The sequence below is a fragment of the Lontra canadensis genome, unplaced genomic scaffold (assembly GCF_010015895.1).
Source record: "Lontra canadensis isolate GAN:19392208 unplaced genomic scaffold, GSC_riverotter_1.0 scaffold9, whole genome shotgun sequence".
NCBI classification, from domain to species: domain Eukaryota; kingdom Metazoa; phylum Chordata; class Mammalia; order Carnivora; family Mustelidae; genus Lontra; species Lontra canadensis.
Window position 1 is genome coordinate 7,149,088 of NW_022631003.1, and position 27,227 is coordinate 7,176,314.

The 27,227-nt window shown below is 35.1% G+C and overlaps 2 protein-coding genes across 2 annotated transcripts in view; both read right to left on the reverse strand.

The window, feature by feature from the left end:
* Nucleotides 1–2,585, reverse strand: part of GLIPR1L2 (GLIPR1 like 2) — a 36,466-nt gene extending 33,881 nt beyond the window's left edge. Inside the window, exon 1 of the mRNA XM_032854748.1 lies at nt 2,361–2,585. Coding sequence (XP_032710639.1) covers nt 2,361–2,576 — 216 coding nt within the window. The 5' untranslated portion in view covers nt 2,577–2,585. The remainder of the gene's footprint in view (nt 1–2,360) is intronic.
* An 8,942-nt stretch (nt 2,586–11,527) lies between these two features.
* Nucleotides 11,528–27,227, reverse strand: part of GLIPR1L1 (GLIPR1 like 1) — a 32,704-nt gene continuing 17,004 nt past the window's right edge. The window contains exons 3-6 of the mRNA XM_032854761.1: nt 25,125–25,225; nt 15,801–15,889; nt 11,757–11,783; nt 11,528–11,668 (exon numbers count right to left, since the gene is read on the reverse strand). Of these exons, the coding sequence (XP_032710652.1) occupies nt 11,559–11,668; nt 11,757–11,783; nt 15,801–15,889; nt 25,125–25,225 (327 nt within the window). The 3' untranslated portion in view covers nt 11,528–11,558. The remainder of the gene's footprint in view (nt 11,669–11,756; nt 11,784–15,800; nt 15,890–25,124; nt 25,226–27,227) is intronic.

Genomic DNA, 27,227 nt, shown 5'->3' on the forward strand with positions numbered 1-27,227 from the left:
GGAAATGACAGATGCTGGCGAGGATGCGGAGAAAGGGGAACCCTCCTACACTGTTGGTGGGAATGCAAGCTGGTGCAACCACTCTGGAAAACAGCATGGAGGTTCCTCAAAATGTTGAAAATAGAACTACCCTATGACCCAGCAACTGCCTTACTGGGTATTTACCCTAAAGATACAAATGTAGTGATCCGAATGGGCACATGCACCCGAATGTTTATAGCAGCAATGTCTACAATAGCCAAACTGTGGAAAGAACCTAGATGTCCATCAACAGATGAATGGCTAAAGAAGATGTGGTATATATACACAATGGAATACTATGCAGCCATCAAAAGAAATGAAATCTTGCCATTTGTGACAACGTGGATGGAACTAGAGGGTATCATGCTTAGCGAAATAAGTCAGTTGGAGGAAGACAACTATCATATGATCTCCCTGATATGAGGAAGTGGAGATGCAACATGGGGGGGTTAAGGGGGTAGGAGAAGAGTAAATGAAACAAGATGGGATCGGGAAGGAGACAAACCATAAGTGACTCTTAATCTCACAAAACAAACTGAGGGTTGCTGGGGTGAGGGGGGTTGGGGGGTAGGGTTATGGACATTGGGGAGGGTATGTGCTATGGTGAGTGCTGTGAAGTGTGTAAATCTGGAGATTCACAGACCTGTACCCCTGGGAATAAAAATATATTATATGTTTATAAAAAATCAAATTAAAAAAAATTTAACACATAGTTTACTTGCTGAATTTTGTAAAAGTGGCACATGTAAAGTTTTGTGGATAGTCTCAGAAATGTAAGAAAATATCACAAGATACTGTTCCCCTGCTACCTATCTAGAAATATTCAGAAATGTGTAATTTTATCACTATTTTGAGACTCATTAAATTCACTGTACATTTAGATAAATCAACAAAAAAGTTGTAAAATCAAAATGCTTTGTACATGCTACAATATATCTGAAAATAAACGTTTCTAAAAACCAATACCAAGATTTCCTTTGAGTTTTCTTAATTTCATAGATTATACATATAGACAATATAGAAAATAAATATTTCTTTAGAATATCCCTCACACTTTCCTCCCCAAAGGTAAAAATTGTTAAAAAAATTGCTTATGTATACATTTCTCTATATCTGTATATATACATATACAAACATATTCAAATATAAAATATAAGTGGGGATGTTGTAGGTAGGTATTGGGTGATTTTTTTTCTATACAATTGTAATCATGCCATACACAATATAACTGGCCTTCAACTTCACAGTTTTCACTTAAGAGAGATTGTTCCATTTTAGCATAACTAGATCTATACAAGTTTAACAAAGTCAGCACAGTATTATTCCCCAATATGGATATTTTATAATACCTGTTACCATCCCCCTATTAATGGCCTTTTAGACAGCTTTCCATCTGCAAACAATGCTCCAAGGACTATCCTTCTATTTCTTCGTTTTGCATATTGTTTATATATCACATGCTTACTATGTACTAGTCCCTATTCTAAGTGTTTTCTAAGCATTATTTCACTCAATGTTCACAATAATCCCATGAGTTATGCATAATTATTGCTTTTATCTCACAAAGGAAGTAACTAAAACACAAAAAAAGTTAAGTGGTTTACTTATAGCTACTTAGAGTCAGTAAACTGTGGAGCCTGGATTTGAATCCAAGAAGTCTAACTCTCAAGTCCAAGTTTGTAAGCATTTAGTCATTGCTTCCCATGACTGTGTTATGGGAAAATACCTTATAATACACTGTTAGTATTCGCTTAATTTGGCATAGTCCTTTAGAAGAGCAATTGCTATATATCATATAAATTTAAAATATCATACCCTTAATTTATTTATCCTATTTCTCGAATTTGTCTAAGGAACTAACCCAGAAGGAAGAAAAAACTTATGTCTATGGAAACAGTCCTTGTAATATCATTTAATAATATAAATTGGAAGCTCCTAATTGCCTGGTAAGAGAATATTTATTTAAATGACAGTCACAAAGACTAGTAGCAAGAGAACAGTTGATGAGGTACAAAATGGAAATAAGAGGGGAAAATGGAAGAAAAAGGAAGAATAACATTGTAAGGGAATGCAAAATCAAGGCCAGAGCTGGGATGAGGTGACTGAGACAATCCCTCAGCTGAGTACTTCTACAAATCCCAGTACTGTGCAAAATCTTGGCAATAACCGTGTGTCACAGTGACATTTTTTTATCTGAGGGTATTTTTTTTAAACCCAAACTAAAAGTGCTGTTCCCTGCGATCCGTCAACCTCAGTGAAGCAGTGCCCGGGTTCTGAGGCTGAGGGGTGGCATTGTGACAAGGAGGTTGTTGGTTTGGGCAACCGCCTTAGAGCCTCACCATGAAGCGCAAGTTAGACCCTCGGGGGAGGACGTTGCCCCGGAGCTCATTGTGGAGGTTCACATACTCATTGATAAAGTGTACATCCTCTTCATGAGGAAGTGTCGCGTTCAAACCGAAATCCAGCAGTAGTAGCCACAGCCTCAAAACGCCTCCTCGCATCAGGGGAAGTGATTGGGCGCACCATTCCCGCGCAAAGGGCCTTGGATCCTCCATGGTCCACCCGTCGCAGGCAGGCCAGTGCGCATGCGCCAGCCCACCCCTACCAAGCCACACCCCGTCCCACGTAAGCTGGGCCTGCTTTCGGAGGAGCTTAGGGAGAAGCGGGAACGGAAGTCCTAGGTTTGGGGGCAGAAAGTCATAGCAATCTGCAGAACTAATCGAAGAAAGGCTTGAGTTAAAGGAGTACAGGCTTTTCACTAAACTAAGCTAATTAAATATGGGGTGCCTGGGTGGCCTAGTGGGTTAAAGCCTCTGCCTTTGGCTTGGGTCATGATCCCAGTGTCCTGGGATTGAGTCCTACATCGAGCCCCGCATTGGGCCCTCTGCTCAGCGGGGAGCCTGCTTCCTCCTCTCTCTCTCTCTTTGCCTGCCCCTCTGCCTCCTTGTGATCTCTCTCTGTCAAATAAAAAAATAAAATCTTAAAAAAAAAATAAAAACAAAAACTAAATATTATCCAGAGTTGATTTCTGATACCACATGATGTGTCATCGTTTATTAATGAGCCATCTGTACTGAATGCCAGTTGCTGAAGAATGAACATGTTTGAGGAACTTTCTAATTATGCAAGGGGAAATGAACATTCTTCTTTGATACTGTTGAAAATTCAGTAGATCTTTTAATTCCATTCTTGCCTCTTGAGTTGAAAATTTAGTGCGGGATGCACCCTTTCTTATCCTCATGGACAAAGGCACTTCTTCTTTAATTCGGATTTCCTCACTGAGATTTTTCTGTTAGTGTTTTAATAATCTTTTGTGAGGAACTACAGAATAAATGGAAGACTGGAAAGCTTAGCTTGTAGGGGGTAGAGTAGGGAACATCAAGTTCTCGTAAGGTTAAAGTATTTTCATTTCATCTCAGCTGATCTGTATAGACAGCCTATAATATCAGAGTTAATCATCTCTGACAAATGTCTTGTTCACAATTGGTAAGAACTCATTTTTTGTTTTCATTTCTTTCAGACAAAATGGCTAGTGTCTTAGATTTTGGCTTGGTCTCTTTGCCTTCAAACATTTTGCTAAAGAAAACTTGCTTTGAGGAGTATAAGTTCTAGGCACAAAATAAAAGCACATATTTGGCTTGGGATACACATTTGCATATAACAAACTGTGCTCCATAGCATTAAAGAGGTACTTGAAATCACGGACACTGGGACAGAATTTTGCCACAAAGAAAGCATTGGCATCTGGCTGATCAAAATATATTTAAAAATGTGCTTTAAAAAATTACAATGTACAGGGGCACCTGGGTGGGTCAGTGGGTTAAGCCTCTGACTCTTGGTTTCTGCTCAGGTCATAATCTGGGGTGGTGAGATCAAGTCTCAACTTGGGCTCCCCTCTCAGTAGGGAGTCAGCTTGAGATTCTCTTCCTCTCCCTCTCCCCCTCCTGTCGTCGTCTTGCTCTGTCTCTCTTTCTCTCTAAAATAAATAATCTTCTAAAAAATGATGATGTATATAATTGAAAGCAGTAGACCTCACAAGATGGTTTCATTCATGCTGTTATACTTCTAATAAGTGTTTATTACCAGGCAATGTGTTAGATAATTGAGAAAGACCCAGACTCTGCTGCCAAATAGCCTATAGTTTAGAGAACTAGCAAATTGGTAACTCTTATAACATGTGATAAAAACAAAACCAAAATGCTGTTGCAGCATGTATGGGACAATTAACACCCTTTTTGAGGACCATGGAAGCCTTTCTAGAGAACGTGACTTCAAGAATGTGAAGCATACACGTGACAGAGCACATTCTAAGCAAAGGGAAAAGAGCATGTAAATATACCAGGAGATCTGAAAAGACTACAAGTGTTTTAGTACCAGCAGAGCATATTATAGGGATGGAGGTGGCATGTGGTGAAAGATGGAATTCCTTTATTATGTTGGTACTGTTGTTAGATTATGAAAATTGCTGTACCAAGGCACAAGATAAATAGTATAATGCAATCTTAGATTAGGAAGAAATTTTAGACAATTTTACTCGTCCTATGTATTGGTCAGATGCTCTGATACATCACTAATAGGAGATCATTATACTTCTCCTTAAATAATTATACCAAGAAGGAAGTTACTGTCTCTTAGGCAACCTATTGCTGGACACCACACTCAGTCATAGGTATTTCTTTAGGACCTCCTATATGTCTGAGTCCCTGATAGGTGTTAGAGTTACAAATGCTGAACAAATTAAATATGTAGTCTATCCATATGAAGCTTTTAGTTATGGGTGATACAAATAAACTAATAATTATGATGCAGAATAGTAAATGCTATTTTTAAAAGAGATTTTACTTATTTTAGAAAGAAAGAGAGAGAGAACATGAGCAGGGTAAGGGGCAAAGGGAGAGGGAGATGAAGAAGTAGATTCCCCATTGAGTTTGGAGCCTGATGCTGGCTCCATCTCAGGACCCGGAGATCACGACTCCAGCTGATATCAGATGCTCAATCAACTAAGCCACCTAGGTGCCCCAGTAAATGCTACTTTTAGTTTATTTAAAAAATTCTTACTTTGTGACAGGCACTATTTTATTTTATTTTTAAATTTTTTTTATTGTGGTAAAATACACATTACCATAAAATTTACCATTTTAACCATTTTTAGTGTAAAATTCAGTGGCAGTTACATTCACAGTATAATTGTCACTAGTGTATATTGTATATTTGTCACTAGTGTTTCCAGAACTATCTGGGGCTATTTTAAATGCTTGGAAAATATCAATTCATTTAAATCATAAATGCTTTAAGAAACAGACACTATGATCATCTGTTTTACAGATGGAAAACTCAGAAAAAGAGGTCACGTAATTGGTCTAAAGTCACCAGCCAGTATATGGTAGAGCTAGTTTTTAAACTCAAGTGACTAAAATGGAAGTACAGAGAAAGGGCCCATAAAGCCAGGTAGCTTGTTTTGTGTAGAAAGAAGGTTGGGTTTGCTGAGAATGTTTTGCAAAATATTCAGTCTTTCAGTGAATTGGTCCACATCATGTACTCCATACAAGAAACATTTCAAATGTATTACATTCTAAAATACATTTTTCAAAAAATTTAAAGGGGCATGTTATATTTGAGGATTATTTAACCACTGTTTAACATTTTATGTCTTAAAATCACAGAGTCTATATCAGAGGCCTTGGGCAGGCTGTCCCAAGATGGGACACTTTGGCAGAAGACTAGTTTGAGTTCAAAAACAATCAACCCCCAGCAGATTCAGGAAAAGCTCTTTATCTCCCTGCAACTGTGAGGTATCTATAAAGAATTTAGATAGAGGACTGCTCCAGGAAGAGAGTTATTGCCATAGATTACTACATTATCCTATGAACTAGTTTTGATAGACAGGGAGGAACCTAGCAGGGTCTGTTTGATCAAAGTCTTCTATGTCCCCTTGTTTCTGAAAGGCCCAGCAAACATTTATTAAACATTTACTTTTTGATCTTCCTGTGAATTGCACTCCTTCTCTTTGAGTTCCAGATCTCTGTCCCCTCCTCCCTAGTTCAGAATGATATATATACCTTATTTTGCCTGTCTTTGGAATTTCTATTTCTGTTTGGATTCCCCATACATACAAAATCAAGTTTGATTTTCTTTTATTAATCTGTCTCAGGACAATTTAATTCTTAGTCCAGCCAGAAGGACCATGAATAGGAAAGGAAATTCTTCTCCTCAGTGGTACTAAAAGATGTATTCATTTTCTCATAAGTTCTTATAGCTTGTGACTTTTTGAACTTTGAAATTTTAGCCTATTCATCTAGCCCTCAAAGAGTTTTAACTTGTTTAATCTTGAAAGTGGTGATATAATTTAACTCATTAAATTTCTTGAAGGCATTGGAATTGTTAAAGTGTATTGACAGAATCATCTATTTCTTTACAAGCAATGTGAAAAATAAATTATCACTAAATTATTTATTTTACTAAAGTTCTGCTGCAGATATTCTTTTTGAATACTGATTTACTTTTCTGTTTTGTCTACAGAGATATTGTCTTCACTTGAAAAGTATGGGTAATTTTAGGATACAGACTTTAAGCCTCTTGCTTATCTCAGATGTCTTTGGGGTTGTTTTCAGTTTCTGTACATTGTGCTTGAAATTTTAGGGGAAAATACTCTAATTCTACACTCTGATTTTGATAAAAACTAACACGTTTAAAAATACATTTTTATGTACACTTAAGAAGAATGATCATGCAATAGGCCAAAGATTATTTTGTTGTCCGTAGAGATATTATTGAGGAGACATGCTGTTTTTACTTTACTCTTATTCTTTCACTTTTATGTCAGTCTTCACTTGATAGATCTGTTCTATAATTCCAAAAATTCAAATTATAATAATGGTGCATGAGAGCCATTATAAGAGAAAAATAAAAATGATGCACAAATAAGATGAACATTCCCAAATAGAAAGATGGATGTTAGTTCATTAAAATGTAAATAGAGAACAACTGAGAAAGGTATCAGCTAGATAAATATCAAAGCATTAAAATCATGGATGTACCATCAAGATACATTTAAGAATCATTTAAAATTCCTAAGAAAATGAACAACACAATTAGAAAAATAAGGGGGATAAGTAGGCAATTGACAAAAAAAAAAAAAAGGCCAGAAACTGTGGAAATTTCATGCTACATCTATCATTCTCACATACAGATAAAATTTTACTGTATATAACCAGCTTCCAGGATGAGTTTAGGCCTCAGGAAATAAAATATAGTATACCTCTATCTAAAAGTCAAAGGCATAAAATTGAACATAAATCTGGGAATATTTATATGAAATTTTGACTCCTAAATTTATATTACTTCTGTATTCTTGAGGTCAGTATTTATTTAGAGTGGTTGTATATATGTAATGACTCCTCGGACTCCTTGACCAAAGGAGAGTCTTCCCTCACACCATCTTAACTCTCAAAAAATATATTTGTAAATCTGAATGAAGTTTATAAAAATATGTTTAAACCTACTAGTAGTTCAAGAAATGAAAAGTAATAGCATCTACCTCACAGGATTAAGAGGACTATATAATTATATGTGAAGCACTTAGTGCTTGGCACATTGTAAACCTCACTTAGTGTCAGGTATCTATTATTAAATTAATACTATTAATAAACACTACCTCATTTTTACTTATATTGACAAGGACTAAAATAAATTTTTAACCAATAGTATGGTGTCAGACATGTTATGCATTTTTAATACATATTGAGTTATTTTGATAAGGAGCAAATCCAGTGTGTACAGGTGAATCCTTGGCATTTTTTGATAGGGAGCAATGGCGAGTGGTATATAGCTTTCCTGAGGAAAAATGGGAGTTCTACAGGGAGTGATGATTTGGGGATTTGTTTATTTCTTTTGTTGCAGTATATCAACCTGCATAGATTTAATTACAGAGTATATTACCTGGTTTTAATTAAGCCAACCATTACCAAATGATCACATGTCTTGCTGAAAGGAAATTGCAGATTAATTATAGTTATAAAGACACAAGTGCAAACAAACAGTATCAGTTGATTCTTTAAAAAAAAAAAATTGTCAGAGAGAGAGAAAAAAAGAGAGAACAAGCAGGGCGAGTGGCAGGCAGAGGGAGAAGCAGGCTACGGGCTAAGCAAGGAGCCTGATGAGGGACTCAATCCAGGACCCTGGGTTCATGAACTGAGCCTATGACAGATGCTTAACCGACTGAAGCACCCCGGTATCCCGAGTATCAGTTGATTCTTACCATCCTCCTGGCACAAACCTCTCTTTAGCACTTATTTTTTAATTCATTATTATGTGATCCCTTTCAGGTTCAGTTTTTGAGTATTTAAAATATATATTGATCTATTATACAACTACACATCATACATGTAATTAGATGATATATGTATACTTTTTTTAAAAAGATTTTATTTATTTATTTGACACAGAGAGAGAGAGAGAGATCACAAGTAGGCAGAGAGGTAGGTAGAGAGAGAGGGAGCAGCAGGCTCCCCACAGAGCAGACAGCCCTATGTGGGGTTCAATCCTAGGACCCTGAGACCACGACCCAAGCCGACAGCTGAGGCCCAGCCCACTGAGCTACCAGGACAAAGTCACCAACTCCCTGATGTGTTAAGGAATGCCCTGGGTTTAGTGTGTTTTTCTGTGTCCTTGAAACTCCTCAGTCCCAGGCAAAGCAGGACTGTTGAGCAGTCTGTCTGTCTATCTGTATATTTTACTGATAAGGATGCATAATCAAAAAACCGTAGAGACTGCTGTTTAAATCCATTTGTTTCTGATCCTTCCCAGGGGGTAGGAATGTGATAAACCTGGCCCAGCTACAACTCATGAGTCTGATGAGTTTACTGCCAAGTGATTAGTCAAATTTGTGGGAATTTCGAACATAGCCTAGGAGGAGAAGAGGATCCCCCGAAAATAATGCACTGTTTAAATTCTGAGTTAACTGCCTTCAGTAAATTGAAAAGGCCAAACCCAGAGCAGTTTGTATAGTAATGGCAAACTGAGTGAAATGAGGGTTAATTACTTAAGGTCACTATTAAGAACAAGATTTTCTCAGAGTAAAAGAATTGCAAATGATGTCAGGCCTCCCAACATGTCCTTTGAAGAGTCTGTGGATATGATCATAAGGAATAGAAAAGACAACTCCTTGACCCAGAATTTTTCTTCTTGCCAATGAGAGGAAGCCCCACTCAGAAAGGCAGAGGCACTCCAGCTACCGAGCTTCTGTTCACACTTCAGCGTAGAGAACTCTGCAAATAGAGACCCCTTTTCTAAGAAATACCACTACTTGCAAGTTTCCATAGCAGTGCCAATTTAATATTCTGAGAACTATTTCTTCAAAACCAGAGAATATAATCTATAAAAATTAATTTTTTATGTGTTCTGTAGAACTTAAGTTAATCTGATTTAAGGAAACATGCTTTTGGATGAATAAGGTGTCTGAAGAAGATAAGGAGATGATTATATTAAAAATCAGAGGATATTTTAATTATTCATGAAAAAATTTAATTCAAAAAATCCATGAAGACAACACAAAATATATGTATATGTGTCAGCTTACCTTTCGCTTATTTCAAACTGCAAGTTAAGGAGTAATTATGGATCTGAATTTTTAACAATGCAATAGTTAAATAGCAGTAGTTTACCAAAAAGATAATGATTCCATAAAGATGATGACAAATAGCAGTGTGATGGTTAATTTTAAATGTATCAGTATGGCTAGACTGTGGTGACACTCTATGTGTCAGTGTGGCTAGACTATGATGGCAAGTGTATGATGAAGCACTAAGCTAGCTATCGTTGTAAAGTTATTTTTTAGGTATGATTAACTTTACAATCAGTTGACTTTAAATAAAACAGATTACCCTCCACGTGAGGGTGGGCTGCATCCAATCAGTTGAGGGCATTTAGAGCAAAGAGATTTCCTGAAGAAAGAATTCTGCTTTCAGATTGCAGCATAGAAATTCTGCCTGATTTCTAAGACCTCAGACACAAGACTGCAACAGCAACTCTTACTTGAATTTCCACCCTGCCAACTTGCCTTACAGATTTCAGACTTGCTAGCTTATGGTCATGTAAACCAATTCTATTGAATCTTTCCCCTCTCTTTGTCTCTGTCTCTCTCTGTTGGTTCTGTTTTTCTGGAGAACCCTAATACAGACAGATTTGAAATATAAAATCATTTGGCTTTTTTTTTTCTTTTAAAGAATAGCAATAATCATCCAGATATGTGGAGATTCTTAGATATTTAGCAATATAAACAAAATAACTCTCAATCATGTTAAAAATACATTTGGGGGTGCTTGGATGGCTTAGTGAGTTAAGCATATAATTCTTAATTTCATCTCAGGCCATGATTTCAGGGTCATGAAATCAAGTTCTATGTCAGACCCCACGCTGAGCATGGAGTCTGCTTAACATTCTCTCTCTGCTCCTCTCCTGCTTGCTCTCTCTCTCTCTTTAAAAAATGTCTGTTTAAAAATATATTTTAAAATGATTTTTAATATTTATATCTGAGGAGGTTGGTGATTGCTTTAGTTGAGAAGAAAAAGATCTAGATAATTTAGCCCATAGAAGTCAACAATTCAACATAACTGATTTTTGAAACTGAATTAATTGAATAGTTTTTTTTTTTTTTGTCTTTGTTTTTTGTCTTCAGACAAAAGAAATGGCAGAATTGACTGATTCTTTGGTTTGTAGAGGTGGTGTTAACTCTACTCCAGTTGTGTAGGTTTTAAAAGTTATACTATCTGTATCCTGTTATTTTATAAGGTCACATTTTAAAATAAAATCTCCTAAAAGAACATACATTTACCTTTCAGAGGTTTAAAATTTAATTGATTTCCCTTTAATCAATTAAATTAATTAAATCAATTAAATTAATCAATTTAATCTTTTCCCATCCATTTCTCCAACTATTGTATGACATTACATGCTATCTGAAACTTTCCTTAATAACATTTTTTTTTCTGAATAATGTTAATTGTATTCTTAAAGGAAACTACTGGAATATAAGGAAAATGCCTAATATCTGAAATGTTCTTTAAGTGTCCTATAATTAAAATGACAATCTAGGGCACCTGGGTGGCTCAGAGGGTTAAGCCGCTGCCTTGGCTCAGGTCATGATCTCAGGGTCCTGGGATCGAGCCCCCACATCGGGCTCTCTGCTCAGCAGGGAGCCTGCTTCCTCCTCTCTCTCTCTGCCTGCCTCTCTGCCTACTTGTGATCTCTCTCTGTCAAATAAAGAAATAAAATCTTTAAAAAAATTAAAAAAATAAAATGACAATCTAGAAAACTAGAGAGTGGGACTCTTGATGCAATGTAAAATTGTATTAAAAAAAAGAGAAACCTTAATTTTTTTCTTTTTTTACTGCTACCCTTCTGTACTCAATACATCTTTTGTTAAAAATCAGACATTAAATTTAGGTAACAGACAAGAGTGTAGAAGTTTTAAAGAATTAAACTGATGAGAGTTTTATGTTTAGCCATAAACTATTTATTGTCACATTTGAGAACTTTTCTTATATGTAAATGATAATTAAAATAGTCTCAAGAAGAACAGAAACTAGGCACAATGGGTTACATGATATCTGCTGAGGTGCTGTCCCCGGTAGATTCCAATCTGGATAGTCTGTCAATAAAACACAACAGTTGAAAGCTCTATTTAGTTTCAAGGGGAGGAAGTAATTGAATCAATATTGAAATAGTTTGATACGTACTTTCAGATTCATCAAGCTCTTTATTACCTAAGGTAGACAAAAAAAAATTATAGAATTAAAGGCATTCACTTGCTTTTCTGGTTTTTAAAATAAGATAAACTTAGGAAACTTAGTTTGGCTTTAAACTTAGTTTAACTTAAGAAAATGAAAGCTTCCTCCCCAAATTCCACAGTGCTTAAAAATCTATATGATGCCCTCTGCCAGAAAGTCATGTCAACAGATATTTCTAGAGAAGCTTTCGTGTTGAAGGGAAAAAAAAAACACTAAAATTGACAAAACTAAATAAAGTAGTTGACTTTACTTGTAGCATTCTGCCATGTCCATTTAAATTCTGTGAAAAAGAATGTAATTCCCTCATGTTGACTTTTTGGTACCCAGAGCCCTCTATTAAATATCTCATTTATTTCTGGTGTGGCTCCTGCTCCAAATTTTGCTCTGTGTCTTTTCGTCATTAAATTTTTTCCCTCTATTTAACAAGATCTTAAAGTTTGTTAAGAATTCATTTAATTCAATTCATTTATTCACTTTTTGAGTGTGTACTATGTATTGAACATAATTCTAGGCTTTAGACATAATAGTTATCAGGAAAAAATAAAGTTTCCTTACAGAAAAGTAAGGGCAGAAAGTCTCCTGTTAATCTGCTCCCATCTTTCAAAAAGGAAGTCAACAAAACTAAAAATTGGCTTTATATAAACACTGAGCAACAAAAAAAGAGGAAAAGCACAAATCAAAAGTCATAAGACTTAGATAAGTGGAACCATACCACAGCAAAGATGTTAATATTTATTTATTTATGTACTTACTTATTTATTTAATGGAGAGAGACAGAGACAGAGATAATGAGAGAGAACAGGAGTAGGGAGGAGAAGGAGAAGCAGACTTACTACTGAGCAGGGAACCTGATGCGGGGCTTGATTCCAGGACCCTGATATCATGACCTAAGCTGAAGGCAGATACTTAACTGACTGAGCCACCCAGGCATCCCGAAGATGTTAATTCTTTACAAATATATTTATATGTAATTCCAACCAAAATTTCCAGGTCCTCTGTGGAACTAATAAACTTATCCCATGGTTAATTGCAAGAGCAAAGGTTGAGAAGAGCTGCATGATTTCTGAACAATTAGAAGAGAAACAAGTTAGGAACACCTCCTACCAGGTAGCAAACCTTATTGTAACCTTTGCAGCTTGTGTGGTGCTGTCTTGGACCATTGTTGATAACTGCTTGAATCTTGGGATGGAGAAGCTCATGACAGAAAAAGTCCTCATTAAGTAAAAGTGGAAAATCCAGATAAAGTACAACAAAATGATGTTTAAGAACCTCAGAGATTTCCTAAAGCAACAAAAACTAGAGGGTCAGGATTTCAGCGCTAGAGATCCACAGACAATGGACTGACATTATGAAAGCTGATTCCCACCCCAGGAGCCATTTCATTTCATCTTGGGCCCAGGTCTAGGGCTGAAAATCTGGGCTTTGCCCGGGCAGAGGCAGATTTTGGGCAAACAGAAACCATTGGAGCTTTTGCTGGGCTTCTAAGATTAGATAGAGAAAATTGGAGAATCGAGTTCAAGATCCTGGTGAAAGGGACACCTGGGTGGCTCAGTGGGTTAAAGCCTCTGCCTTTGGCTCAGGTCATGGTCCCAGGGTCCTGGGATCGAGCCCCGCATCGGGCTCTCTGCTCAGCGGGGAGCTTGCTTCCTTTCCTCTCTCTCTGCCTGCTTGTGATCTCCGTTTGTCAAATAAATAAATAAAATCTAAGAAAAAAAAAAGATCCTAGTGAAAGGTAAAAGTGGAAGAATGAATCCAAGATGGTCATTTTGTCCTCAAATTGTTTAATTTTGAAGCTATGAGGAACAGGAGGCTAAAATCCTAGGCTGAAAGCCTCTGGAAAGCAAAGCAGATTTTTCAATAATCTCAGAATACTAAAGTAATGCAGATTAGAATTCAGAACCTCTTAGGGAAAGGCAACAGTGAACACATCAGTCTCTCAGTGGAAAGCCCTGTACGTCTATGCCCTTGGAACAGAGACAGAGGTAGACCAAGCCTTGCATGAATTCTAACCCAGGGTTGACTAATCTGTGTTTGGATTAAGGTGAACAAACTTGACTCTGTTCAGCAGAGGAAAAGGTAGAACTCCCTACATTTTGTTTTACACATGTTGTTAGGTGCTTAATAGGCACTTATTAGGCATACACCAAGTGTTTTTGCAGTATACTGCTGTGACACAAACTTCCAGAACAACGGCTTAAAACAATAAAGATTTATTATTATTTCTTACAATTATCTGGATTGGCTAGCTCTATAAGACAATTACTCTGCTCTATGTAGTGTCTTCAGGACTCAATGACATAATTGCATTTAGTTGGAGCTCTGATGGGGGTTGAAATAGAAAATTGTCCTCTCCTGTTCCAAGGCCTTTTTCCGTGTGACCTCTCCAGGGGGAGAGTGTGGAACTGAAATTCTGGGAGGATTCCAACAGAGCAAAAGCAGAAGCTGCAAGTCTCTTCTAAAGGGTAGGGCCAGAACTGGCATGATATCAAGACCTCTTTCAGGAGGAGGAGAAGAAATAGTCTCCACTTTTTTGGGAGGAGTGGCATATGTGTAAAGGAGGGGAGGAATCATTAGTGGCCATCTTTAAAGATAATTCTCCACACCAAGAAACAGAGCATGTTACCAAAACCAAGAGAAAAAAAAACAATCTTGAAACTAGAAACAGACCCACAGGTGATCGAGATGCTGGAGATAGCAGAAAGAGTTTGGAGTGTTTGAGGCTGGTAATCATGGAACTTAGAGTGTCAAAGGGAGGATACCAACAACAGCAACAAAAATGGTAGGGGAGAGAAGCAAAAGCCAGAGTGATCATAACTGGACTTACTGGCCTTGGAACAGAATCATATTTTTCTTTAACTGGAGTAAGAAGCAATTGAGGAATTTTAAGAAAACAATTTGACCTGGATTTTCTTTCTGTAAAACAGTTTGGAGAAGGAAGAGAAGTGGGAGATTACTAGCTCAGGCAAGAAATGACAGTGGCTTGGATAATGGGCAGGAAGGGGAAGGTTAAAAAAAAAAAAAGTGTATCATTGTTATCTTTATGTCCCTTTAACTAAAAAACATTAGTTTGCAAATAGGAGATATACAATGAATTTATTTCTTAAACTGCTTTGAATGAAATTTAAAATTATTCTAATACTTCTAATTCATTGTTTAACTGAAGTAAATATCAATATGAAAGTATACATGCCTCATAAATGGAAAGAATGATAAATTATTACAAAGTGAACACATGTAGGTAAACATAGCATAGGTTTAGAAAGACCTTCTTGTAACCTATTCTATTTAATTAACTCCTTTTTGGTCACTAAAGGTAATCACTATCCTGACTCCAAATGTAGATTAGTTTTGCCCAATATTTGAACTTTATATAAATGAAATCATTTAATATGCATTATTTTTGTGTCTGTTTTCTCTCATGGCACCAAATCATCATCATCATCATCTTTTTTTTTATCAGTTTTCAGATCATCTCCTCTCTTCGCTGTTTCACTGAAAATTTTTTCAATCAAGAATTTATGCACTTATCTTTAAAAAAATATCTTTGTTCTGAGAACCAAAAGACTGATAATGGAAGAGAAACATATTAGCTTTAAATCACAATGAATTTGCACATTGATTAATGTATTACTTCTGCGTGCGTCACTATTTTGATAATAACTAATAAACGGAGGTGATTGAGAGCAATTACAAATAAGAAACATTTCGATGAACAGATATTTTTAGTATAGTAGCAAACTGGATCACAGTTATACCTTACTCCTGTCTGTCCTTAAGCTTGAGAGGAAAAATAATCAGTGAAGTAGGGAGGGATCATCTGAGTTTAAATATGGTAATTTATGACAAATGATTTCTATCACCATATAGCAGCAAAGAGGAATATTGTCAGTAATTCCTTATATACTTGAGGATCCAAATTTTAAAATACAATTAATTTATGGAAACTGGTCTCCAAATAGAATGTTATGATTATTTTTTTTCCTTTTTGCTTACGGCAGAGGTTCTTTATACAAGTTTCTTCTTCTGCACACAAAGAGCAGGATATTCCTTTAGTGTAAGGAGGTTGATTTGGGTAATTTCCTCTGTAAAAAGAGAATAATTGATTAGCCAAATGGCTATTAATTTCTCTAATGTTGTGCATGAATTTATGCAAGTTGCTTTGGTCACTCACTCATGAATGTTTAAAAGGAAAAATAACTTTGGTCCCAATTTTGTGCTCCTTTTTTTTGGTAAAAAGAAACAATTAAAACTGTTTACAGGATGTCCCTAATCCATGTGGCAGTTATATTCTTGAATATTCTGTAAAATACAAATTAGATGTGAACCCAGTGTAATTATGCATGTTGACAGTCACAAAATTTTTATTGTAAACACTATGATTATCACTTGATTTTGTAAATACAATAAAAATTTAAATTGCAAGGAGAAACATATGCTTTATGTTCAGTACCATAGTTCTTATCTAGTTCTCTTGGTGATGTATCAGTAAGACTTGGTAGCTATTATGCCTGTTTTTCAATAAAATAAGTTGCTACATTTTAACAAACTGCTTTCCTCCCCATCTCTGTGTCTGTGGAAGGCTTTAAAAAGTGTTAATTACCTAGAGTACACAAAGAAAAACATTAATAACATGAGTAGTATCCCATTAAAAATATGTGGCAATTTATCTATTCATTTGTTGATGGACATTTGGTTTATTCCAAATACAGTTACTATGCACATTTTGAATTTTCATATATAAGTCTTTACATGGACCTAACATGGACCTACATTTCCTTGGATAAAAGGAATGAATAGATCATATGGTAGATGCATATTTTACTTCTTAAGTAACTTCCACACAGTTTTTACCAAGTTGTTGTAACACTTTATATTTCTACCAGAGTGTTGAGAATTCTGGTTGCTTCACTTCCTTGTCAGGGCTTGGATTGGCCAGTCTTTAACCATTCTAACTGTGTAATGACATTCATTGTGGTTTTGTGTTTCCCTAATGATTAATGATGTTGAGCATTTTTTCATGTGCTTATTTGCCATCTGCATGTCTTCTTTGTTAATCTTTTGTCCATTTAAAAAAAAAAACACTGAGTTTTAAGTTTTTCTCATTTGAATTGTGAGAGTTCATCCTATATTCTTGATATAAGCCCTTTATTAGATAAGCTTTACAAAGACTTTCTTCTAGTCTATAGTAGGTTGTTTTTTTATTCTCTTACTAGTGTCTTTGAATAGCATTAATTTTAAATTTAATGAAATCCAAATTTTTTATTTTATGGGTCATCGTTTTGACATGATAGCTAAAAAAATCTGGCTATTTTAAGGTCACAAAGATTTCATCTATGTTTTCTTCTAATAGTTTTACAATTTTGGGTTTTACACTTAGGTTTATGATCCATTTTGAGTTAATTATTATAGGTTGTATGTTGTATAGACCTGAGTTTGCTTTTGTTTTTCATATATGAATGGCAAACAGTGCCAGCACCATTTATTAAAAAAATTTTTTTCCACTGCATTGCCTTTGTGCATTTTGGGAAAATTAGTTGAACATATGTAGACCACCATGTATAGGTTTATTTCTAGACCCCACATTCTGTTCCACTGATCTATTTGTTTAACTGTATATCAGTTGTTGTGATTACTCTAGCATTAATAATTCTTAAAAATGATAGTGTTAGCCCTTCTGGGGCATCTGGGTGGGACAGTCAGTTAAGCATCTGTCTTCAGCTCATGTCATGATCTCAGGGTCTTGGGATGGAGCCTGGCATTGGGCTCCCTGCTCAGTAGGAAGTCTGCTTCTCCCTCTCTCTATGCTTCTTCTCCCTGCTTGTGCTCTCTCTCTTTTCTCAAAAAAAAAAAAAAAAAAAAAATTAAAAAAATAGTGTTAGCCCTTCAAAAGAATTTTTTTCAGAGTTGATTTAGCTATTAAAAGTCCTTTTCACTTCCATATGAAATTTATGATCAGTTTCTACAATAAAAATCTGGAATTTTTATTGAATCATATTGAGTCTATAGATCAGTAAAATTATGTCTTGACAATATTGAGTCTTAATTCATTAACAGCATATAATCGCTCCAATTATTTGTATCTTTGTTAATTTCTGTCATGAATATTGTATAGTTTTCAGTGTAGAAGTCTTTCATGTTTTCTGCCAGGTTTATTCCTAGATAATTTTTATTTTTTGATGCTGTTATAAATGGTATTGTTTTTAAATTTAATTTATGATTATTTATTGCTAGTGTACGGACATGTAACTGAGTTTTATATATTGATCTTGTGTCCTGAAAATTACTAAGTTCACTTACTAGTTTTGGAAGAATTTTCACAGATTTTTTTTTTTTTTTAAATATAGACTTATAAACTAGAAGTCAGCAAATTATGGCCCATAGTCCAAGTCTGGCCTGCTTCTGTACGGGCTGCAAGCAAATAATTTTTTTAATATTTTTAATGGGTTCTTTAAAACAAAATAAAAGCAAAGATGAAGGTAACAACATATATGGCATGCAAAGCTTAATATATTTACTCCCTGGTACTTCAGAGAAATTTTTATTACTATTGGTATAATATTACATATAGATTTTTCACAGCTGTCCTTTATTAGGTTTAAGAAGTTCCCTTCTATTCCCAGTTTTCTAAGAGCTTATATCAGGAATGAATGTTTAGCTTTTTCTTAATCTATTGAGATGATCATGTGATTTTTATTTTTGTGTTGATTAATGTGGTAAATTATATTGATAGATGTATTTAGAATGTTAAACCACCTCTATATTCCTGGAACAAACTCCATTTAAAAAGGTGTCTTAGTAGCGGCACCTGGGTGGCTCAGTGGGTTAAGCCTCTGCCTTCGGCTCAGGTCATGATCCTGGGGTGCTCAGCAGGGAGCCTGCTTCCCTTCCTCTCTCTCTGCCTGCCTCTCTGCCTGCTTGTGATCTCTCTCTGTCAAATAAATAAATAAAAATCTTTAAAAAAAAAAGGTGTCTTAGCCTTTTACCATATTGATGGATTCAAATGCTAAATTTTGTTTAGGCTTTTTATACATATATTCACAGGAGATACTGCTCTACGGTTTTCCTTATTTCATTTGTGTCCTTGGAGGAATTTTTCCATTTCACCAGGTTGCCTCTTGATTGATTAACCATACTGTCTTTTTTTTTCGTAAGAGAAAAGAGAGAACACACATGAGACTGTATGTGTGAGTATTGGAGGAAGGGCAGAGAGAGAGAGGGTGAGAGAACCTTAAGCAGATTTCATGCTCAGTGTGGAATGTGATGCAGGTCTCTCTCACAACCCTGAGATCATGACCTGAGACAAAATCAAGAGTCAGTATTGGAATAATTGGATCATATGGTAATTCCATTTTTAATATTTTGAGGAACCTCCATGCTATTTTCCACAGTGACTATACAAGTTTATTTATATTCCCTCCAATAGCATATGAGGGTTCTTTTTTTCTCCACATCCTAACCAACACTATTTGTTTCATGAGTATTTTTTTTTAAAGATTTTATTTATTTATTTGACAGACAGAGATCACAAGTAGGCAGAGAGGCAGCAGAGAGAGAGGAGGAAGCAGGCTCCCTGCCTAGCAGAGAGCCCGATGTGGGGCTTGATCCCAGGATCCTGGGATCATGACCTGAGCCGAAGGCAGAGGCTTTAACCCACTGAGCCACCCAGGTGCCCCATGTTTCATGAGTTTTTGATTTTAGCCATTCTGACAAGTATGAGGTGATATCTCATTGTGGTTTTGATTTTCATTTCCCTGGTGATAAGTGATGTTAAGCATCTTTTCATGGGTCTGTTGGCCACATGTCTGTCTTCTTTGGAGAAATGCCTGTTCCTATCTTTGACCCATTTTTTTTTTTCTTTGACCCATTTTTGGTTTTGTGTGTGTGTTGCATTGTGTAAGTTCTTTATACATTTTGGATATTAACCCTTTATTAGATACATCATTTGCAAATACCTTCTCCCATTCATTAGGTTGTCTTTTAGTTTTATTGTTTCCTTGACTGTGCTGAAGCTGTTTATTTTGATACAGTTCCAATAGTTTATTTTTACTTTTGTTTCTCTTGTCTTAGGAGACATATCTAGAAAAATGTTGCTATGGCCGAGGTCAGAAAAATTACTCCCTGTGTTCCCTTCTACAATTTTTGTTTTCAGGTCTCACATTTAGGTCCCTAATCCATTTTGAGTTTATTTTTGTGTATGGTGTAAGAAAGTGGTCCAGTTTCATTCATTTACATGTAGCTGTCCAGTTTTTCCAACACCATTTATTGAAGACACTCTTCCCATTGCATATTCTTGCTTCGTTGTCAAAGATTAATTGACTATATAATTTTGGGTTTACTTTTGGGCTCCCTCTTCTGTGTCTTTTTGTGCCAGTACCATACTGTTTTTATTACTATAGATTTGTAGTAGATCTTAAAATCTAAGATTGTGATACTTCCAGCTTTGTTCTTCTTTTTCAAGATTGCTTTGGCTATTTGAGGTCTTCTGTAACTCTCTACAAACTTTAGGGTTATTTGTTCTAGCTCTGTAAAAAATGCTGTTGGTATTGGATAATGACTACATCAGATCTGTAGATTGATTTGGGTAGCATAGTCATTTTAGCAATATTTGTTCTTCCAATCCATGAAATGGAATGTCTTTCCATTTCTTTGTGTTCTCTGTTTCTTTAATCAATGTTTTATAGTCTTTCATCTCCTTGGTTAAGTTCCTGGATGCTTTTATTATTATCGTATTATTTTTAAGCTCAACATGGTGTTGAACATATGACCCTGAGAATAAGTCCAGAGCTGAGATCAAGAGTTAGGTGTTTAACCAACTGAGCCACCTAGGTGCCCCTTATTATTTTTGGTGTTTCTGTAAATAGGATTGTTGTCAATGTTGATTTCTTTTTCTGCTACTTCATTATTAGTGTATAGAAATGCAACAGATTTTTGTACATTGATTTGGTATCCTGCAACCTTACTGAATTCATTTATCAGTTCTAGTAGTTTTTTTGGTGGAGTTTAGGGTTTTCTATGTATAGTGTCATGTTATCTGAAAATCGTGAAAGTTTTACTTTTTCCTCACCTATTTGGAAGCCTTTTATTTCTTTTTCTTATCTGATTGCTGTGTCTAGGACTTCCAGTATTATGTTGAATAAAGTGTTGAGAGTGGACATCCTTGTCTTATTCCTGATTTTAGGAGAAAAACTCACAGTTTTCTTTTTACCATTGAGTATGATGTTTGCTGTGGGTTTTTCATATATGGCCTTTATTATGTTGAGGTATGTTCCCTCTGAACCAACTTTGTTGAGGGTTTTTTTTTTTTTAATTTTTAATGAATGGATGTTGTACTTTGTCAAGTACTTTTTCTGCATCTATTGATACAATCATGGTTTTTATCTTTTCTCTTACTCATGTGACACAAGTATATTGATTTGTGAATACCGAATCACCTTTGTATCTCAGGAATAAATCCCACTTGATTGTTGTGAATGATTTTTTAAATGTATTGTTAGATTCAGTTTGCTAATATTTTGTTGAGAATTTTTGAATCTATGTTCATCAGAGTTATTGGCTCATAGTTCTCTTTTTTTTTTGTGGTTTTGTTATCTGGTTTTGGTATCAAGGTAATAGTCTCATAGAATGCATTTGGAAGTTTTCCTTCTTTTGGGGGGGAATAGTTTGAGAAGACTAGCTATTAACTCTTCTTTGAATGTTTGGTAGAATTTGCCTGTGAAGCTATCTGGTTCTGAACTTTTGTTGGTTGGGAGTTTTTGATTATTGGTTGAATTTCATGACTGGTAATCAGTCTGTTCAAATTTTCGATTTTTTTCTGCTTCAGTTTTGGTGGGTTATATGTTTCTAGGAATTTATCCATTTCTTCTAGATTGTCTAATTTGTTGGCATATAATTCTCATAATATTGTCTTATAATCCTTTGTATTTTGGTGGTATTAATTATTTCTCCTCTTTCATTTATGATTTTGTTTATTTGAGTCTTCCTTCCTTCCTTTTTTTCTTTCTTTCTTTTTTTTTTTTTGTGAGTCTGGTTAAAGGTCTATCAATTTTGTTTATCTTTTTGAAGAATGAGCTTCTGGTTTCATTGATTTTTTTCTATTGGGTCTTTTTGTTTTGGTTTGGTTTTTAGTTTCTATTTTATTTATTTCTGCTCTAATCTTTATTATTCCCTTTCTTTTGCTGGTTTTGAGTTGTGTTTTCCTTTTTGAGCTCTTTTAGGTGTTAGGTTAAGTTGTTTATTTGAGATTTTTCTTGCTTCTCAAAGTAGGCTTGTCTTGCTATAAACTTCCCTCTTAGAATAGCTTTTGCTGTATCCCAAAGATTTGGGACTATTGTGTTTTCATTTTCCATTTGTCTTCATGTATTTTTTATATTTCTCCTTTGATTTCTTTGTTGACCCATTCATTGTTTAATAGCATGTTATTTAACCTCCATGTACTTAATGTTCTTTACATATTTTTTTCTTGGGTTGATTTTTCATTATTTCTATCTTTATATTTAAACTGTGTTTGTGTAGGGGCATGTGGCTGGCTCAGTCAGTGGAGCTTGTGACTCTTGATCTCAGGGTTGTGAGTTTGAGCCCCACATTGGGTATGAAGATTACTTAAAAATAAAATCACAAAAAAATAAAGTGTGCTTTTGTAGATAGCATATAATTGGTTCTTGATTTCTTACCTACTCTTGGAATCTGTGCCTTTTCTATTGGTGTTTATATCATTAAAATTTGATGTGTTTATTTTTTAAAAATATTTTATTTATTTATTTTGAGAGAGAGAGAGATAGTGAATGTGTGTGGGGGGGAGGGGCAAAAGGAGAGGGAGAGAGAGAATCTCAAGCAGACTCCATGCTGAATGTGGAGGCCAACATGGGTCTTGATCTCATGAATGTGATATCATGATCTGAGCTGAAAGTGTCTGAAAGAGTCAGCATTGATATAGTTAGGTTTGAGGTTATCATCTTATTTATTCTAGTCATCTCCTCTGTTCTTGTCCATTCCCCTTTTTCTTTTTTCTGCCTTTCTTTAGATTAAGTGAATGTTTTTTTTAAGTGAATATTTTTTAAAATCTAATTTTACCTGCTTTGTTGATGCCTTTGTTATAACTAATTTTATTATTTAAGTAGTTGGAGCCTATAGTATGCATCTTTTACTTATCACAGTCAATTTAAATTACTGCACTTAACAGAGTAAAAGAACCTTAATATACTTAGATTTTTCTCTTTTGGCCTTTATGCTATAGTTATCACATATTTTAATTTTATGTAGTTGTGACTCTCACATTGCATTGCTATTATCTTTGATTAAACAATTATCCTTGGAAGAGAATTAAATAATAAGAAAACATCCTATATATTCCTCATGTAGTTAACATTTCCAGTGGTTTGAAAAAATCTATTCTTTTAATTTTAAAATATATTTTCAAAATAGAATTCTCAGTGGACAGTTTTTTTTTTCTTCCAGTATTTAAAGATATTGTTGCTGTTTTCTCTCTGACATTACTTTCACTGAGAAATCTGCTGTCATCCTTATCTTGGTCCCTCTGTATGTAATGTGTCTGAGTTCTCCAGCAGCTTTTAGGATTTTCTCATTATTACTCTTTTTGAAAAACATTTTTAAAAGATTTTATTTATTTGAGAGAGAATGAGAGAGAGAGAGAGATAGCATGAGAGGGGCGAGGGTCAGAGGGATAAGCAGACTCCCCCGCTGAGCAGGCAGTCTGATGCAGAACTCAATCCCAGGACTCCAGGATCATGACCAGAGCCAAAGGCAGTTGCTTAACCAACTGAGCCACCTGGGTGCCCCCTGAAATATTTTGTTATAAGGTGAGTTGGTGCAGTTTTCTTGATGTTTCTTGTGTCTTGGGATTTGTTAGCCTTCTTGTTCTGTGAGTTTATAATTTTCCTTAAGCTTAGAAAGTTTTGGGCCATATTTCTTAAAATATTTTTCTGGCCTTGCCTCTTCCAGGAAATCAATTCTGCCTAAATTATCTCACAGATAACAGTGCTCTTTTTGTGTTCTTAGGATTCTTTTTTCTTATATATTCTATTTTGGATGGTAATAAATAAGTATTCAGTAGTTCTGCAATTTCTCTGGTATTTATAAAAACTGAACTTTGCCTGAAATTTTAAAGCTATGCATTTGTCATTTTTGGTTTTGTTACTGATTGAGAGGCAACCAAAGAAAATACAGAAATATACACATTTGTACTTCTCCATAGCCATTTTGGCATATCTCAGATCCTTTTTGCAAATTATGTATATTTTATTCTTTGCCTTTGTTTTTAACTTTTGTACTTTTTAAAAAAAATTTCGGTTGTTAAAAGAGTTGGACTATTAACTGATTTTTATTTTCTTCCTTGTATAGATCTATTGGGCTTAGAGTTCCAGAATTTCATTTTTGGGGACTCCCATTAGGCTCACATTGTATTTCCATTTAGATATGCAATTATCAGCATGGCAATTAAAAATTATGATATTCTTTTCTTAGAAGAATGTGCATTTCACTGTCATTCTCAATCATTTACTCATCTCGATTATGTCATATTAGAGAAGCATCTGCCAACCTATTTTGTGTTCCAAGTATTTAGATATAACTGGGGCAATGTATTTTATATTCTCTTATTTTAAGTTAAACAGTTTCCATAATTTTCATTCTCAAATTTAAGTATTTCATAATAGGAATAATTTTTTATATAAGGTAATGTTCTCTCACCACCTTCTATTTTAATGTATTTTTTTCGTAGTGCTACAGAGAGAGACTTCAAATTTATTAAAAATATACTTGTCCCCGGGACGCCTGGGTGGCTCAGTTGGTTAAGCGTCTGCCTTCGGCTCAGGTCATGATCCCAGTGTCCTGGGATCAAGTCCCATATCGGGCTCCTTGCTCAGCAGGGAGCCTGCTTCTCCATCTGCCTCTGCCTGTGCTCACTCTCTCTGACAAATAAATAAATAAAATCTTAAAAAAAATGTCTATTTACTCTTCTCCTACCACACAGGGAGACAAACCATAAGTGACTCTTAATCTCACAAAACAAACTGAGGGTTGCTGGGCAGAGGGGGGTTGGGAGGGGGGGTGTTATGGACATTGGGTAGGGTATGTGCTATGGTGAGTGCTGTGAAGTTTGTAAACGTGGAGATTCACAGACCTGTACCCCTGGGGGGGGGGAAAAATATATATATATATATGTTTATAAAAAATAAAATTATAAAAAAAATGTCTAAAAAAAAATACTTGTCCCTTTAGTGTAAGGTTCTATTCTATTTTAGGAACAATTCTTAACATGTTATTTTAAGTTAAAATATTTTTAATAGCAAAATAACTTACGCAGGTCCATAGTTGCATATGAACATTGCAGTTTCATATCCCTCAAATCCAGGACATACTGTTACTGCACAACCAACTTTATATGAATTGGCCCAAACTACCTACAAGGAAAAGAATTTTAAAATAAAATATGCAAAACAACTTTATACAAACAATGCATTATGGGAGCAGGTATAATCTTTGTCATGCTACCAGAAACGAATGCACATAACTATTTACTCTATGTTTATTTTCTTAATTTTTAATATTAATTTTAAAACAATTATTTTGTTAAGGCTATTTTCCTGAAGGCTATCTAAGTAGGTTTTCCTCACTGTTAATTCTCATAAATTGAAAGGAGGATATAACATAAAAACAAAATTATGTTTTTTTCTAGATGACTTATGAAATGTATTTTAATTTCCTCGATGGGCATATTATATAAATGATATTAAAATCAGACTATAAATGAAAATAATAAAAACTTTTATTTCTTTTTCTCAGGAAAATTTTACTTCACTTATGATCACATTTTAAATTTTGTGGTCTTAACCATATTCTTACCTTTGTAGGTAAACAAGAGACAGATAAAGATAGAGATTAAGAACGTAATGAGTCTTCTGCAAAACATACTTGCCACAGAGATGGTGTATCTTTATTTTTGTCTAGTTGCAAAGAATAGCAAAGTTATCAAAAGGAAGATGACTCCTATGGAAAACTAGACAAGGGAGAGAGAGAAAACAGTGAAGATTACTGTTTCTTTAATAATGGTAACAGATGAGAGAAGAGTAAGAGAGAAGAGATGAGTTTTGCTTCTAACCATGTGTGTAGCTTAAGAGATTGACATCAGTTGTGAGCTAGTTTCCTACTTAGTAGAGTGAGGTTAAGCTTGATTCTTAAAAGATCCTTTTCCTTTAGGATGTTTCAAAAAGTTAATATGCCATACAACTGCAAGTATATATATTTTCCAAGAAATCCTGTTTTAAAAGTTGGTTCATGAGTATATGGCTACTCCATGAAATTCTATTTGCTTAAAATATCTAAGTTATTATTCTGTTTTGGCTTTGGGAATGGTAAAAGTAAATATTGACTATGTGTAGGTTTTTAATGTATTACTTTCATTAAAGGGACTAGATGTGACAACATGAACATTGGGTGTAACTTCAATATGAATGTCGGCAAGCAGTAAATGCAGGAAAATTTTAGCCCATTTTGTTTAGAACATTAAGCAAGATGTAGTTGCTGAACAAGTAGAAAGAATGAACTCATTCCTAATTATTTAAGCATATGTGTAAATTAGTGTGAAGTGAGCTTACAATTTTGATGTTGCAATGATAGCGGAGAAGGAGTATTTGGAAACAGGTTCCTTTTGACTTGAAGCAAAAGAGAGATGAAGGATTATATAAAGGCTTTTGAATTAGTCTTGATGGCATATTAGGGATATTACATTCTGCTTGTTATCAGTACACCTAACATTTGGATTCCATTCTTTTGATTTTCCTAGCAGTAGCCAAACCATATTCTTTGAAGACATCTATCCTGAGAAGGGTTTCCAGATATATAGTGTCCTGTTTTTGGACAAGGAATGAATAGAAGGGGAGCATGGAAGTTGCTAATCTCTTTGTTCAGGGCTCCTCTGATAAAAAGGACTTGCTTTAAGTCACTATATACTAATACATCTTATACAGATGAGTAAGTTTGGAGAAGAAAGCCCTTTTTATTGCTTAAATTGAGCTTCCAAGAGTTCAGTGCCATTTTTAAGACTGGTTTAGCTTAAAAACAACTTTGACTTCTCAGCAAAAATTCCCACCAAAATAGTGAGAATACTTGGGAAAATAATGTGAAATAAAGTTACTGGACACCGGTATCTTGAAAAGGATAATGCCGTTTGTGAGTTGAGGGGAGAGGATCCGGCTGTACAATTGTCCCAGATTATTGCTTTGAGAAAGTTTTCATGCCATGGCTGGGTGGGGCGGGGCAGAGGGAGGAAGCATCTGGGAAAACCAGCAGCTGCTTGATGGATTCACACAGTTGAGAGGCATAGCTGAGAGTTTGGGGAGACCAAGGAGGCAGGAGTTTAGAGAATACAGTAGTGGGGAGGTGAAAATTTCACTGTGATACAAC